A 17632-nucleotide genomic window follows, 5' to 3' on the forward strand; every position below is an offset into this window, starting at 1 on the left:
TTTTGGTCAGGATAAGTCATTTAACGTCCACATTAAACAAATATATGGGACTGATTTCTGCCATTACTGCCTGAGTGTAATGCTGAAAAACTAGTTAATGGATTTATTACTTCTAGGCTTGATGTTTGTAATTCATTATTATTGGTTGTGCCATGAAAAAAAAACACAATACCTCCAGTTAACCCAAAATTCTGTGGCAAGAGCACTGACAGGGACTAGAAAGAGAGCTCAAATTTCTAGCTTACTGGCTTCTTTTCATTGGCTCCAAGTTAAATTCAGAATTAAATTTAATATCCTCCCTCTCATATACAAAGTCTTCAATAATCAAGACACATCATATCTTATTACCATATTATCCTCACAGAGCATTTTGCTCCCAGACTGCTGGCTTACTCGTGGATCTAGAGTTTCAGCTTTCAGGCCCCTCGGCTGTGGAACCAGCTTCCAGTTCAGATTCAGGAGGCAGACACCCTCTCTACCATAAGATTAGAGTCCAAACTTTCCTTTACAATAAAGCTTATTGTTAGACCATCCACAGTTATGTCACAATAGGCCTAGGCTGCCATGATGCACTGAGCATTTCTTCTCTACTCCCTTTTCACTCTCCATGTGTCATTATTTAGCTCTGGCTTTGTCTCCCATTGCGTGTCCGGTCTCTCTTGAGTCTCTTCTCTTTCTCCTCACCCCCAACTGGTTGCAGCAGATGGCTGCACTTCCTTGAGTCTGTTTCTGCCTGTTAGAAAGACGTTTTTCGTTCCTACTGTTGCCAAGCGCTTGCTCACAGAGGTTCATCTGATTATTGGGATTTTCTTTCTATTGTTGTAGCTTAAAGCATCTTGAGGCACTATTTAAAAAATATCTGAATGGAACTGAAAGTTATTATATATTTTAAAGGACAATTGCAGAGACTGTCATATTAGAAAAGACATACTGTATTAGTCTGAGATTAGTGACAAATAAAAGAACAATCCTTCGCACTGTGATAAACATTACATGAAGTGAAAGGTCAAATAAAATTTCTTATCCCATTAACGCTGTAACAGTGTTTGTTAAAGATAAAAGCAGGAGTGTAAAACACTTGACCTGATGATGGTTCTCTCCGGTGAGAAAATCTAGTGTGCCCTGTCCTGTTGAATCAGGTGTGAGTGTGACGGATTTTCTGTACTGTAGTCACAGATAATAATTTTAAGATAAAAAAATATGATACGCATTGTCTCATAAAGAGCTATTTGAACATTTGAAAAGTGTTTGCTCTTTTCCCAGAACAGGTGGGGTTATTTTATAGTTCTTGTTCCAATGATAACACCCTCAAGACTCATGAAAATCTTACACAGATGTCCGCAGAGTCTCTCTGTTAACCTGGCTTAGTGAGTGTTATTTTAAAAGTACACTAAAAAGGAAATGTGCATTATATGGAATGAATAATGTGAGACATATGATCCATTATGATAAAAAGAAAAAGCAAGAAAATCTTAAAAGGGTTGAATGAAACTTGTTTCCTCAATTCCTCTTTGACGTCTAGGTTGAGCAAAAACTCCAAAGAACATACGTAATCAATACAGAACACAATATCCCCCCATACAAATAAATACGTGTGCAATATGGTGACTTTTCAGTGAATCACCCTGGAAAGGTGACAAACTGAAACAAGACTGTTTATCCCTCATTTTCCCAATTCTTTATAGAAGCTGAACTCTCCTTTTCACCCCATTCAGGATTTTCTTGCACCATTCTCCTAAAGTCATTATATAAAAGGGCACTGGGTGGTCTCCCAAACCTACTCTCAAACCTATTTATCTATATCTCAAGCGCTGTCTGTACAAAGCAGGATATGAGTCATGACAGGAGAGCCCCTGACTGACTCAATGGTACTTTGGTTAATCAGTAACTAGAGTGGGAGCACACAGCTGGCCGGGTGGGTTAAAGTAAGAGTGCAGAGGAGTCAGGACCTCACTTAGCACCTCATTCACCAGCGACAACGGCAGACCCATCTGGTAAGAGAATTTATTTTTCTTTATTTCAGTAATTGCTTTTTGATTGTGTGGTAGTTTGAACTGTTAAAGATGAGGAGGGATTTTTTTTTCCAGAGTGCTTTGCTGAATTAAAAACTAAATGTGTTGAAAAGCAAGAATGTTTGAAATTGAAATTAAATTGAAATTTATTTTTGAAAATTTCTATATACAGAAAGAGATTTTATGAAAAATAGATTTTCAAGAAAACTATTCACATATCTGAACCTCATAACATAAGTCGTGAAGTAGCCCATATTTTCACCACGTCTGTAATAAGGTAAGCAGGTACACAATAGGTTAGTTGTGTATAGGAACATCGAATGCACTGGTTTCATTGATCAGGGACCAAGGCCATGTCCTGTGTTACATGTCCTAATAGATGAAAATCTAGTGTTTGCTTACCGCTTCTAAGAGTTCATCAGTCCACACTTATGCATTATCAAGTCAAAGGATAAAGTCCTATTTTTGCATAAGAGAGCACTTACCAAAGTCACTCTGCTTCACAGCTTTTTAGACTAATCCTTGAAAGAATTAATGAAAATTGTCACTTGACTTGAAAGCTGTCCAGTAAAATTGGACCTATAAAATAAATTATGCATTTATACAGCTGTGAAAGTTTGTTTTGTACTTCTATTGATTCTTTCATTCTATGTGTTTTGGGTTTTTTTATATGGTTTTTTTTTTATAGACTTGTTATGTAAACACACAAATAAGTTAGTAACAACATATAAATAAGTTGTTTTATTTATTTTAAGCAAACTAAGTTTGTACCTGTCGTTGCAAGATAAATTTTTATAGGATACAAAGTTTCCCATCTTATTTGGGTCAGTGAACATATGCAAATATACACACACACACACAAACACGTCTTCATTATCTACGCGACCTCTGTTGCCGAGGGTAATGTCTGCTCTCACTCACTGACCAGCAGGAGAGAAAGCGCACAAAGAATTCAATCAATCTCTGACATGCAGTGTTCCTGCCAGCCAATCATATACAAGCTGAAAACCAGATTGAGCCTGATTTGTGATGAAAGCTGTCGAAAAAGTCACGTAACATTCCCAGAAGACGTCAAACTCAGCGCTCTCCTAACCAGGCTGATACAGAAAATGGTCAGTTATACTTGAGGTGATTGAGGTTGAACTAACTAAATATGTGTCTCCCCCACCAACAGAGACAACTATTTTAGGGTAACTTCCAACCAAAGGTAAAATGCAGAGACTCTGGTCACCTCTTCTGGTCCTCCTACTATACTGCTGCCTCTCAGGAAGCCAAGCCAACCGAGTCTACGTTCACCCCTTCTATCTTTTTGCTGCCGAGAATGTCAGCTGTGAGTCCCTGCAGGCCCCCACGGTTAAGCCTCTGGAGACACTTCCTGTGGCTCCCCTTGACAATGAAGTCTTGACACCAGACCACAGGGATCCATCAAAAGTCAATGTACAGAGGCAAAACATCACAGAGAGGACAGCAGTTTTGGCAGCGCTATTAAATGTTCTAGGCTTGAGGATGTACCAGGCTCTCAGCAGCAAGCAGCACAGCACTAACACACTCTTATCTCCAGTCAACACCTTTGGATCCCTGGTCACCTTCTACCTGGGAGCCTCCAAGAAGACAGCCGGTTCATTCCAGGTATTTATTTACTTTTGTTGTCACTGTTGAAGTAGAACCTGCTGAGCCTAGGCTATCTGTCTGACCATCCATCTGATTATTTGATTATGTCTTGTACTTTCACTCTACAAAGAAGTAAACAACCTCAATTCATTTCTTTCTATCCAGCTTCTACTAGGCCTGAGTAGGGATACTGATGGAAAGGACTGCGTGTCCTTAATGGATGGACACAAAGTTCTTAAGACCCTGCAGGGCATTAATTCTCTAGTGGACGATGGACCCAGAGATGAAATCACTACCCAGGTTTGGGCCTTCACTCGTCAGGATGCTCAGCTGTCCGAGGACTTTATTCAAGGCACACAGGACTTGTCAGACACGTCGTTTATCCGAGGTGTAGACTTCTCCAAACCTCAGGAAGCAGAGCAGCTGGTCAACAGCTTTGTGGAGATGACGTCAGATAGGAAGGTGAAGGACATCTTCAAAGATCTGAATGCCACCAGTAACCTTCTGTTCATCACCTCCTTCAACTTCCAAGGTCTGTCTCTGTTAAGTTGATTATACAAAGTACGTAGATTAGAATTCACAATTAAAAGTTCAAACTAGCTTTCTGCAGCCTACACCAGCTTGTCAACCCCGGTACATTATGTATGGCACTAATCTATAAATATATAACTTTTTGCAGTTCTATTAATTGTGACTCTAATTACCAGCTTTATGTGCATTGATCCAGATGCCAAACTTCACAAATAACAATGCTGATTGTACCATAGAGATATCGGTGGGCCACAGTCTCAGCCTTTTCATCATGGAGCATTTCCTTTCCTCAGACTTTTGCTTAAATCTCTCACATTAAAAATGTCTTTATCGTATATAGAAAATTCGAATCTGTGTTTGGTTTCATCTCTTTAGGAAACTGGAAGAAAGCTTTCCAACCAGAGGAAACGACCTTGAAGGAGTTTCATGTGGATCAAACAACTACAGTAATGGCTCCACTGATGACCCACACGGGTCAGTATCACTACTTCAACGATAAGGTAAATCTTTGTATTTAAGAAACAAAGATTAATAACAAGTTGGTGGATTTAGCTTGTTAAAGTCATAGCGACCTGACTCTAATATTTTTGTTCTTTTATTTTGAAGGTGCGGCAATGCACCATTGTGAAGCTGTCTCTGAGCAAACACTCCTACATGTTGTTGGTCTTGCCTCATGAGGGGGTTAAACTCGGTGATGTGGAGTCAAAGCTGCGCACAGACATAATTTCTGACTGGCACCAAAACCTTCAGGAAGGGTGATTATTGAACTTTACTAGTACTAGACTTAGAATAAACTTTGACCTTGAACGGTTGTTCTTTTTTTGAACAGAAACGTCGTGCCTATATGCTGTTTTTAACTCAAAAGATCAAAATAGGAGGAAAAAAAAAAGCTATGGATTTTTAGGTTCAGGTCCAATACTGTTAAAATTTAAAAAACAAAAAACAAAAACAACAACAACAACAAAACAAAAAACACACTCATTATAAACTCTGTCTCCCTCTTCCAGTCTCCTGGAGCTGTCACTCCCCAAGTTCTCCATGTCCTCTGTGACTGATTTGCGTGACCTGCTGACTACCGTGGATCCTGAAATCGAGGCCAAACTGTTCGGCTCCGAGGCCAATTTCGGCCAACTCAGCAACACCAAACCCTTCACCATAGATAAGGTCAGCCTGAGTAGTCAGCTTGTCATAATATAAAAATCACTCTCTGTATATTTATGAGACATTAATAGACCTTCATGTCTCCTCTTAGGCCATCAACAAAGTGCTGTTTGAGATGTCAGAGGAAGGAGCAGAACCTCAGGACCAGACACAGGAAGAGGGCGTCCCTCTGAAGCTGTCCATTAACAGGCCTTTCTTTTTTTCTGTTGTAGAAGGAAATTCTAACTCCATCCTTATGCTGGGCAAGATCATAAATCCTCTGGTCTAATGATATATAGTGCTTTAAGTGAACAAACCCCCCTGACATGAAAAATTTCCCACATACCAGGACTATTTCTTTACAACGTACTTTATCATCTACAGCTTTCATTTCTGCAGGAAATCTCTCATGCTGCAGACATTGTGTTTAAAATCATAGATTTGTTTTCCTTCTGAAATAATTCTCACATACAGTGCATGAGGAATTAAGTGTACCCACACGGAATAAGGATCTAACAGTGTTACTGATGGCTCTCATTTGCAGTATTTATGAAAACATGTTACTTTAAGTTGTTTTCAAGCATAATGTGAAAATCCTAATTAGTTTTTTTTTTGTAAAATTTATTATAGCAGAGTTCTGTACAGTATTTTTCAGCAGAGTACAGGAAGTACAGTAACCACGACTGTCTGTGATGCTCGGCTAGCATGTTGTATATTGTAACTAAGAGTCTGTTTTTGTTTTGTTATGATTTGGTTTTGCTGAAATAAAGCATCTGTTTCCAAATACAAACAAAGTTCACTGGTTTTTAATCAGCATTTCAATTGACCTACTTAATCTGTGAGATTTGTGGGAAGTCATTTAAACAGGTAAGGAAAGTCCAGGCTATCATATTTATTCTCATATAGTCTATGCATAAAACGATTATAGTATTAGGAATAAGCCTCTCGTACCATCACCATACCATGTAACTAAAAGTAATGAAGAGGTTGTGGATTTAATAGAAAAACAGTTACAGAGTGAGAAAATCTACTGAAAATAATCCCAAAAATAATTTTAATGTAGATCTCAGCAAATTTGTAACTAAGATGTTATAAGGCCTGGCTTAAAATAAGGTTACTGTACTAGCAATTATTTATCACCTTTTACACATAATTATATACGTTAGTTAATGAGTGAAAAATAATGCACATGCATGTCAGCATTACTGAAGGCTGGCTGTGATTTATAGGGTTTGAATAACTTGCTTCAGCATTCACAAAAACAAATGTTATTCTCCCGTTTAGCTTTCCTGTGCATGTAATAATGTTGCGGTTTATTAAAGGTTCATGGTCCTGCAGCGTTATTGGTAGCACTGAGTATAAGCATGCATGCGGTGAAAACAATGACTCATATACACTCACCGGACACTACATTAGTTACACCAAGCTAGTATGTGGTTGGACCCCCTTTTAGCTTTCAGAACTGCCTAATTTCTTCATGGCATAGATTCAACAAGGTGCTATTGTGTCAAAATGGACCATGGAAATATTACTCTGAGGAATGTTTCCATTGTCCATACTGGTGCAGATTTGTCTCGGAATTTCTGAACATCCCATTCCACCATTCAAAGGTGCTCTGTTAAGACTGAGCGATTGAGATCTGGTGACTGTGGAGGCCATTTGAGTAAAGTGTTTTCATGTTCATGAAACCATTTTCTATTTCATTTTGCAAATGTGATTTTTTTCAGCAGAAAATGAGACTCATTAGACCAGAGAATGCTTTTCCAGTATATCATTGTCCAGTTTTGGTGAGCCTATGTGAATTTTAGCATCAGTTTTCTGTTCTTAGCTCACGGAAGTGAGACTTCAGGTGGTCACCTCCTTCAAGATTGAACATGCTGTGCATTCAGAGATGCTCTTCTGCTCATCTTGGTTGCAACGAGTGACTATTTGAATTACTCTTGCCTTCCTGTCTGGGCATTCTCCTCTGATCTCTGGGATCATTTTCACCCAGAGACCTGCCACTCACTGGATACTTCCTCTTTTTTTGGAACATTTTTTTCTTTAAACTCTCAAAATGGCTATGTGGGAAAATCCCAATAGATCAGCAGTTTTTGAAATCACTTTTGTTCTCATTCTCATGCTTGGTTTGAACCTCAGCAGGTTAACTGCATTTTGATTGGCTGATTAGATATTTGCATGAATGAGCAGTTGAACAGGTTTACCTAATAAAGTGGCCATTAAGTATAACTTGCTAATGTGTCTTTGTAATAAAACCACACACAGTATAACATTCTGTACAAAGTTCTTCATTACCTTCATGTTAAACATATTATATTATACAACTGTTTTGCACACATGTGACAAATTAACAGACTTCTCTTAGATTAATCCATCACCAAATAATGATCAATGTACTCCCTTTGTAACTTATTTTGAGCCTCTTGCTATGCAACTTTCTGGCCCAGTGAAAGTACAATACAGTAGTTACATAAAATTACATAATCATAGTACCATCCAGTCCCTTTTCTCCATTTTGCCTACACCAGAACTGCTGATGCTCCAGCAGTAGTTTCTATGCTGTGTCAGCCAACAATTTACAGCCCAGTTCCAAAGTTTACATTGAACTAAGTGATTTGGTACAAATGTTTGAAAATGATTCCAGTAGCGTTAATTCTTCCCATTATTTTCACCTCTTACCAGCCCATGACTCGGACAAGTTTTATCCTCCACAAGTCTCAAGGAAATGTGAAGATGTGAAGTGCTGCATATCAGTGTTTCAGTCATTGCAGAGTCTGTTTTATTGGTTTTGTTCAGCAAGCTCTCTGGCTTCCTTCACAAGATCCATCAGAGTGGAGAACATAGAGATGTCAGTTGGCTGAAGACCCATCTTCTGAATCTGAGGCACACAACAGTATAAAGTTAGGCCATGAGTTTCTAAAAACATATTTTTGTTGACTGATAAATGTGCACTGCTTGTCACATGTTCATATATGTGTCTTCATACATGGACTACATGTGGTTGTGCACTCATGGAATAGCACCCACCTGTTCCCCCAAGTATTCCACATCTAGTGCCAGCTGAAGACGAATCTTGCCATCATCTGTTAGTCCACCATTTGCTCCTGCTGTTGTAGTCGCGGCTGCACCCTTCCTGGCTTGTTTCAAGCGTTTCAAACTCTCTTCCATCTTTCTGACTGAGCTCAGCACCTCTGAGATGGTCTCATAGTACCTGAACACAACACGAGATGGGAAAGTAGAAACAAATTTAATTCGCTGGCTGAGGTTGGAAACATCTTTATAAAATGTAAACAATCCAGCTTTTAGAAAGAACTATTCTCCCTGTTGCAATAAAGAAACATTATTGTAACATCATCACAGACCATATTTCTAAGTCATCAAATCTATTATTGTATCAGGGTTTAGTGGTGGATATGTGTAATGCTTACTTCTGTGTGCACTCAGACAGTGAAACTCGCAGCCACTCTTGTGCTGTGTGAGGGGTGACCAGCCCTGTCGAATCAGTTAGTAACTGATGTAACGGGCGTAAGGCATTATCCATGTACGCTGATGCACGCACCGGTATATCCTACATGGAGAGGAGGTACAAAGTATGATATTATATACTATAAATCAATATACAAGCTTTATATTAAGCATTTTAATACTGTTTTGACCAAATGTAAAAATTAAATTAATATAAAATGAATTATTTTTCTTGGCCTCCTGTTGTGAACCACTTGCTTTGTTGTGCAAGTATTGCAGTGTAAGTTGGTACATAGTTACAAGTATAGTGGATCAAATATCAGACAAAAAAACAACCAGTCACAGGTGCAACATGTCTAAAAACCTTTAGAGATATTTAATGGGTTTCTTTTTAATATATTTTAACCAACTCAGATTAGCATTGTTTTGCCTTATATATTGACCGAGTTTACAAAGTGGAACTCATTTTGCAATGATTTGGATCACATTGATTATAAAGACTTGGCAGATATTGTTCTGATATTCACTCTACAATTATCAATCACTAATAATAAAGGAGTCTGCCAACATTGCCACAGAAATGACTGATTAATCAGAATAACAGACTATTTCAAATGTATGTAGTTATGCAAAGTCCAGCAGCACTGCAGTGATGTGCTAAAAGGGCTTGCAGCAAATGACCATGCAAGTTGGTGAATGAATGCAAGAACACACATGTTCAATAGAAAAATAAAGTCAAAGCATTTAAAAGTCCAGTAAATTTCTCTTGCCTTTTTTTTTTTTTTTGATGAAACTGCAATTTACGACAAAATCATAATGAAACTTTATGCTCAGTGACTACACGACTTTACACACAATCAATAAATCAAATCAGCACATTACTGAACCATTATTCATTTCAATAAAAGCCTTCTGGGATTTGAATATCAAACATAAAATCTACCCATGGTTGTTAATTCAGCTTAATTTTGAGTTGAATATGTTGTGCATTTCCAAGATAAGATTTTGAATTTTACATATGGTGTTTCCTGCATAAACAACCATTTGAACGCAACGGCATCTAAGATATGATATGTGAGAGTGCACCTTATGAAAACATTGGATAAAGACATTTGTATACATAATTGCAACTTCTCTTACTTTATTAGTTCTGCGGTAGAGTCGTGGAACCTCTGAGGCACTCTTCAGGAATCGACAGCTGCGTTCGGTCAGATGCTGGGTCATCCTAGTGTTCAGAGAGGGAATGCTGCTTGACAGGGAAGCCTTGGAGTCTGCTAGAGCATCTGACATAGAGGAGAGCACTCGTTAATGCACATACAGTCAACTTGAGCTAACATCAGGAAGTGGAAAAACCTGAGATTTAAGAAATGATAGAAAATACTGCATAAGAAGTGAACCTAAACTGTAAGTCACCTTCCACAAGAGAAAGGTTTTTGAATCCAATGGCTTCAAACCGCTTTCTGACCATCTCTGACAACTCTGGGATCTAAAGAAAGACAAGCCAATTGTGAGATGAAAAAAAGGAAACTAAAAAGGAAAATCCTTTAAGAAACTGCACATCAGGCTAAACAGTAATATATTAAATGTAAACAAGTTGGAACTACACAGATAAAAATGTAATTAGTTTGTTTGTGAGCACCTGCTCCTGCAGTTTTTGGATGTCTGCTGCAATGTAAACCAGCTGTTTGGTGGACAGGGAGGCAGGACTCCCACTCTCACTGCCGCCTTCCTCCAGTGATGTTCTGCTAGATGTAGAAGAAGCTGAGCTCGGCAGAGGCCTGGTTGGCTCCTTAGTCACCTCAGAGGGCGGAGACTTAGTCAGCACCTGCACAAGACAACAATCAAGATGAGAAACAGGTTATAACAACTGGCTTTTAATTTGGCTTCTTTGGCATTTTTTTAAAATCTCATAAATAAATAAAATAATCAATAAATAAATAATCACATAAATAATCACTCATATATTTTAAGTTTACCTCATCAAGAAACTTGGCATATCTTGAGTACAGCTGCAGCGTAAGCTTCCAGAAGCGATGTGCCAGAGGTGACAGATAGACATTGTCTGACCAACATCTCACTAAGCAGGACCACAACACCTCAGATACCTGCAGGTGGTATGCACTGCCAGCTGAACGTAAGCAGATACATAGTTACTCTAAGTACTGTATAAGGAACAGATAAAATTCAAATACAATTTAAAAAAATAAAATAAATCCACCTGGTGCTGCCACTAATCCATCACTAATAGCATTCTCTAGACGTCCTGCAATTTCCTTGTATCTGGAAAAACAAAATTAGCAACACAGAGAGGGAAGGAAGAAGACAATCAATCTGTTATCAGCTTCTTTCTTGCATCAGCTCTGATGTGTACGTGCTCATAGCGTGAAACAACAACACGTGTAATGGAAACTTTCAACTTTCCAGAAAAGTTTAACCATGGTGGTTGTGAAATAAAGACATGAGCCCTAATCTTTCTCTTGACGTGCAATGATGAATGTGTGTGTGTATTTGTGTTGTATGCTTTACAGTGTGCGAGTCTGTGGGGGTGGGAAGAGGTTGAAAAACAACTTCTCTATTTTTCCACAGAGATCAATCACCTTTCAGCCAAGGTCCAGCAGCATGTTTATGGACTATGTTTAGTAACTTCCTGACCGTTTGCCAACTTGTATTATCCCCCAAAATTGCTGACAGGTTGCCATTTTAATCCAAACATTTCTCTTAAGTTCTTGAAGAAAGACTACATTTTTTTTTCAAAAGTACATGCTGTACACATCTTTATTTATATAATATCAATATTGTTAGAAAAATGTATAACTAAAAGTTGTGTATGATTTTTATTCTACATTAAAAAAAAATGTTACTTCAACCAATTCCCTAAAAAGTTTTTGGATTTTCAGCTTATGGGTAACAAACATACAATATACAAACATACTTAAAGTAACACTGTGAACATGACTGAACAGTTAAGGCCCTTTATGTTTATAAAAATGACAAACTTCTTCTGGAAAGAGACACAGAGTGTTTGAGTGTATTATGGTAATACTCACCGTAACTGAAAGTAGACAGGCAGGTTCCATTTGTTCTGGAAGCTTGTATATGAAGGGTGTATTCTCAGTCTCTTCACACTGGCCTGTGAGCTACACTGTCGTTCAAACCTCTGCACAAACTCCATAGTTACACTGTAACGCTAAAAAGATGATAAAACGAAAAGGAAACGCAAGAAAAAATTATACAATCAAACCTTGCATTATGTGACCATACACATGCATACACAGTCTAATTGTGTCACTGCAGCTTTACCTCGTAGAATATGTCGGGGTTTCCAGGGTTAAAGATGTAGGCCAACCTTTCCTCTATGCCTTTGACCATCTCTGGCCAAACAGAGTTCACCAGGAAATCATAACCTGGCACTATGTCAGCTCTGTCACTGAGAATAAAGGGTACATTTAAAATATGCTTTGAAACTTTATTCAGTAGTCACTATTATAGCCACTGACTTACTTTGTGTTCGTAATACTAGTAGAAATTATCAGTTTTGTACAAAAATTGAAAGCCACTACTCAGTGAAACTATTAGAATATATTGTTTTTTGGCTTTTCAAAATTGTTCTCCCAAATTTTCAGAATTAGGACAAAAATATCCTATTTGACACAAATCTTAAACTTTAAATTTATCCCAAAATGTCCTTTTATTTGTCCCCAAGCATATGGCCAAGAAATGACATCACTTAACTAAAAAAAAAAATAGCTACCAAAATGGTGTAAAGATAATCACATAACCTGGTTCATATATTAAATGCAGTGACACTGAATGTGCTTTGGATGAATACGCCTGTAACATTAATACCTGGATATGGCTCCTCCAGTCACCTCTCTGAGAAGTCTACAGTGGTGTGGAACAAACTCCAAAAGTCTAGAGTACATCATCTGAAGACCGCTTGGACTGGACTTTACCACTTCTTCAACTATCACCTAAAGAAAGAACATGACAGGGGATTAAATGAATTTTGTATCTCTTTTTCAGTATTTCATCGAAATCTGTCTTTTTAAAAAGTCAGAATTTTCTCTGCCATATTTATTATAAACTAATAATGCTCCCATTCATGTTAGATAATATCTAAAACATAGTTACCCAAAAAGCTGAGGTATGTGTGTCATATTTACCTGGTCCATATATGGTTTGACGAGCACCTGTCCTACCAGGGCCTCAGCATCTCGAGTCTTGTCTACGGTGGCGTAAGTCCTCAAGCAGTGACGTACCATGTCCACATTCGATGTCTGCAAGCCCTCAATCAGCAGACCCTCCAGAGACTGCTGCAGCATAGACGTGATCCCTGCAATACGCTGGCAGAAGACATTCCCACTTGGTGCGGTTCGTTTTGTGCAGGTGTGAACACAATAGTCATACTCAGGTGCAGACATAAACCCCCCCCAAAAAACACTGAGACCCTTTGAAAAGAGTTAGTCTCAGTATGTTCCAAACAAACCCCAGTGCAGTTTATTTTGGGGGTAAATGTGATCTAACCCCGATCCAGACCAACTACTAGGTGTGTGCTACAAGTTTGAGCTAAAGAATGAACAGATAGCCATGCATGCTTTGTATTCTTGATGTGGGAAGTTACTATAGATGTGCAAACCTCTGCACGAGCTAGCAACTAGCTGTGAAATGAATGTAAATTTTCCATTTTCTCACACAACACTTTCTTCCTGTCTTTACTTTTATGCTCCCACCCCAGACACATCTGGCCAATGAGCAGACTGAACTTTTTCACATGAGTTGTAGTGACACATTTGGGAGTTCACTTTGATTTTTCTCTGTGGGAACATATCCAAACCACAGAATAAAGCTACATGTTTACAAACTCATCAACTGATTCAGACCAGAGTAAATGAATTATAAGTCCGCAAACACCCTAAGTGATTGGTTCATTAATACTTACAGGTCTGACTTTGTCCAGCAGGGGCATGCCTTTGCTCTGTACAGCGTGGAACTGCAGCTGGTTGAACTCTGTTGCAATCCTTTCTAGGATCTGTCCTGCTAACAAGGGGCTGTGAATAAAGAAAAATAAAAACCCTCACAATAAAAAAAATAATAATAAAAAAAGAGGATCTATGGAAAATGGTCTGACTCGCAAGATAGCATTATGTCCCTGCAAAGACCAAGCTCAACAAAACATAACTCCTGATGTGATGCCTGGGATCTGGTTTGAATTTTTCTTAATCATTTCAGATATAATTTAACAATCTATCAAGTAATACACAGATTGACTAGATTAGCATGTCAGCTCTCTACCTGCTGATCTCCAGAGAGCTGGATTCCTTGGAACTCTGTGAGTGAAGGATTTTCTCAATCTTCTCCACTGATCGTACAACCTGAATCAGCCTCATCACACACACCTGATTGATGGTGACAATGAAAGGGAGAACTGAGCTTGCTATGGGCTTAACATAAAATTAATACAAAATACAGTTTGGTCAAAGCATAAAGTCTGACTGTAAAAAAAAGAGGAGCCAAACCTTTTTTTTCTGCAGGTCCTCGTGCTTTGACAGCTGGTTATCTATCGCCTGTATCACCTCACTAACACAGGACCGCAGACTCTGCAACAAATAACAACCAGAGAAAAGTACTCAGTGGCAGGAAGTAATTACAGTCGGAAGTATATTTATTCAGACAAGAACGTACCATAACCTCCTCACGTAACTGTCCTAATGGGACAGAAAGCTGATTGAGTGCTTTGTCCATCCCAACCTAAGATGAAGGAGCAGACGTCAGATTAGGCCCAGGCTTTATTTAAGAATATTAAAACTGTAGGATTTGTTTAACTGTTCAGAAGCATATTAACAGACCAAATACTAGATTCATAACTGTTAATAACAGTAAGTCACAGATATTTTGCTGAATACATTGCTCTGAAAAAAAAAAAAAAAGTGGAAAAGATGGAAATTCCTGTTATGATTTCTTGCCACAAGCTGACAATTTATAGTCAAACTTTGTCCAAAACAAATTTGTGATTCAGCATGGGAAAAGCCAGCGAAGGACACAAGAGCCCCAGCTGCACTTAAAAATGGCCAAATGCAATCAAGAACAACCAATATTTGTAATGTTTATTATTATAATCTTAAACTCTGCAAAGATCTCCCAAAACTATCCAAATAATAATTGTTACTGAACAGTACCGTAACAATTATTTTTTACTGAACAGTAACAATTATTTGGGTGCAAAAACTGCAAATAAACAGTGCACTGGCCTTATCTGGTAAACCTCTCGACTATAAGTAGAAAACCCCATGTTTGGCTCTGCCAAAATTTGTCAACTTTGTGACGCAGCAGACTTTTGCGCACTTAGCCTGTGACGATAACGCTGTGTGGACTGTGACTGATCAATGGTGGCTTGAATACCTTTTGGCATTTTTAAACCACAAGTGTAATAATTTATGAACATACTACAAATGAGTATTCATCTTTCTGGATAAGTTCTGCACCACAGAAATTCAAAGGATGGATACTTCATTCCATGTTTGGCACTGATCACCACCTGCACTCATGTATATATCATGTATATATCTATCCACTTAGCACTTTTAATTCTTATTCTTATTTTTATATTTTTATGACAGTATGTTTGCACTGTAGCACCGCAGCAATTTCCTAATGTTGTAAACCTGCTCAACATTTGGCAATAAAACCCTTTCTGATTCTGATTCTGATTCTACAGTTTGACATTTCATTTTCCAGTTAAAAATAATCATTAAAAGATACACCAAGAAAGATTTGTTTTACAGTTTCATCTCAAAGTTTTGAAGTCTAGTAAGCATGAAAAGTTAAAAACTTGAATGCAAGTTCAATAAGTAAGATCCGTAATCACTCATCTGCCTGCTTTCTTGGGTGTTCAGGCTGATACGCTGTCAAACTCAGTACAGCCATCATTACTTATCCAATCATTTTCTTGCCTGCTATCTCCACACCAATCAGTCCCCATTCTATGTGCTTTAAACCTCACTGCTCTTCTATCTTTCTGCCTTTCAGGCAGCCGCCTTCTCCCCATTGCCATCTCACACTGATCAGTTACAGCCCAATCCAAGCCTCCGTCTTCATCTTCTCCTCTAGTTAGGGTCCTGTCATAACTTCTTACACTGCTAGGATTTTGTTCTGCTATGATGGGCTAGAGTCTAAACGCCAATTCAATTCTCTTTCTTACTAAATCATTGTTCCCAACGGCCTCTCCTTATTGAAACAGAAAAGTATGAAGTGCTCACATTTTCGAAGTTGAACCAGCAAAGGTTTGCTTGATTAGTTCTACAGATTTGGCCATTTTTCCCATCACTTAATTTACAAATTAAATCATTGAGTAGATCTAATAACTGACAACACATACATTCTGTTTATTTACATAAATAAAACAATACCTACCAATAATAATGACTGATTTATTAGCTACATTTCATCAAGGCAGTTTACAATTATGTTAAATTTTAAATTACACCAAGGGACATCCTCCTGTTGGCTACTGTTTCTAAACTTTACACATTTAAAATTACAGTTACTGCAATTAGATAACATGAATAACAACTGACCAGGTTGGTAGAGAGGTTAACAAAGTCTGCATAGTCCTTGTTGATGAGCTCCACCATGGCTGTTTTCAACAGCTTGTAGTAGAGCTCCAGGTCCTCTCTCAGTTCTTCCAGCTGGACCTGTTTCCGACACTCAGCCACAAACTGGTCAACGTCAAAGTCATCCTGCAGACACAAAGGGAAGAAGGCAGCATGCATTCAACGACACATTAACTCTGGTCACTTTGATAGGTACATCTTGGCCCTCCTTTTGGTTTGAGAACTGCCTTAATTGACTGGTGATAGACTGAACATAGATTCGGAAAGATCGGTGCCTTTCCTGTTCTTGAAATGCCACTCATTTCAAGAACAGGAAAGGCACCGGTGTGTGTGGTGCATTCAGAGATGCTCTTCTGCATAGTTTGGTTGTAACATCTGGTTATTTTAGTTACTTTTGCAGCTCTATCAGCCATTCTCCTGTGACATCGACGAGGAATTTTCACCCAGAGATCAGCTGTTCACTGCATATTTTCTCTATTTTTACACCATTCTCTGTGAACCGTATAGAGGGTCGTGTAGGGAAATGCCACGTTTAAAGCCACTTTGATCACTCTCATCCCTCCTTTTGATGGTCGGTTTGAACTTCAACAAGCCAAGTCTAAAACTCGTCCACACGAGCAAACGCTTTGGATTACTGCCATGTGATTGGCTAATTACATATTTACATTTCTGAGTTAACAAGCACTTGGACAGGTGTACCTAACAAAGTGTCAGGTAAGTGCTCAAACTGCAATCCTCAGGCGTCGACTGTTTCACGCAGAAACGCCTGCATGTTGCCTGTTATTTAAGGTTACTCTGCTGGCTCGGTAAAAACATTCATATCTACTGACTGGTAAACCTTTACTGACACAGGAGCATCAGAATGAACGTCCACTATCGACATTTAGCTAGCCTAATGCTAGCTAGTTTGACAACCTAACGCTTTAACCAGCATTTACACACTCTTACCTTCATAAAAACATCCTTATCGAAGCACAGAGAATCCGGTCCCTTTGGTAGATTCATTTTTATAAGAAAACACAACTTGAAGCTACAGTCAAAGAAATGACGACCAGCCTTGAGCTAGCTGCAGTCAAGCTTCCGCAAACATGGCAAGCGCACCAACGAAGAAGACAGTGATTAAGATAATACTCCTGCGCCCCCTAGAGGCCCCATGCAATGTGACCACAGTGCATTGAGACCGCAGGGGTCGCTGTTGAATATAACCTAAATATTTTAATATTTAAATAAATAAAATGGTTTGTTACTAATAATTTTGGATTT

At 38.5% G+C, this 17632-nt stretch overlaps 2 protein-coding genes across 3 annotated transcripts; one reads left to right on the plus strand and one right to left on the minus strand.

The window, feature by feature from the left end:
- Positions 1-3186: 3186 nt before the first annotated feature.
- agt (angiotensinogen) lies at positions 3187-6084 on the plus strand (the record flags this gene model as incomplete). The annotated part of the gene is given in 6 exon segments (XM_005914197.2): positions 3187-3641; positions 3789-4155; positions 4530-4654; positions 4761-4909; positions 5162-5318; positions 5407-6084. Coding segments are annotated over 6 exon segments (1392 nt in total). The 3' UTR covers positions 5584-6084.
- A 1482-nt stretch (positions 6085-7566) lies between these two features.
- Positions 7567-17495, minus strand: cog2 (component of oligomeric golgi complex 2). 2 transcript variants are annotated; one of them, XM_005914198.3, is made up of 18 exons: positions 17318-17495; positions 16334-16495; positions 14442-14507; positions 14276-14356; positions 14052-14155; positions 13699-13807; positions 12923-13102; positions 12606-12730; positions 12060-12186; positions 11807-11946; positions 10978-11039; positions 10736-10887; positions 10399-10584; positions 10173-10245; positions 9900-10042; positions 8723-8862; positions 8322-8505; positions 7567-8172 (listed from the first exon to the last, which is right to left on the minus strand). In XM_005914198.3, the coding sequence occupies exons 1-18, from the start codon at positions 17372-17374 to the stop codon at positions 8074-8076; spliced, it is 2190 nt and encodes a 729-aa protein (XP_005914260.1). In that variant the 5' UTR covers positions 17375-17495; the 3' UTR covers positions 7567-8073. The 2 variants fall into 2 exon arrangements, with proteins under 2 accessions (XP_005914260.1, XP_042081382.1); XM_042225448.1 differs by lacking the exons at positions 14442-14507; positions 16334-16495; positions 17318-17495 and having other exon boundaries at positions 14052-14157; positions 14277-14356.
- Between the last annotated feature and the right edge of the window lie 137 nt (positions 17496-17632).

This window comes from Haplochromis burtoni, unplaced genomic scaffold (assembly GCF_018398535.1).
Source record: "Haplochromis burtoni strain Fernald_Lab_line unplaced genomic scaffold, NCSU_Asbu1 Contig_7, whole genome shotgun sequence".
Lineage (NCBI taxonomy): Eukaryota > Metazoa > Chordata > Actinopteri > Cichliformes > Cichlidae > Haplochromis > Haplochromis burtoni.

Coding starts and splice junctions, on each gene's coding strand:
- cog2 (XM_005914198.3), bottom strand. CDS start 17,374: ATGAATCTACCAAAGGGACCGGATTCTCTGTGCTTCGATAAGGATGTT. Junction 14,357..14,441: donor AGTTACGTGAGGAGGTTATG/GTACGTTCTTGT, acceptor TATTTGTTGCAG/AGTCTGCGGTCCTGTGTTAG. Junction 12,731..12,922: donor TCAAACCATATATGGACCAG/GTAAATATGACA, acceptor TTCTTTCTTTAG/GTGATAGTTGAAGAAGTGGT.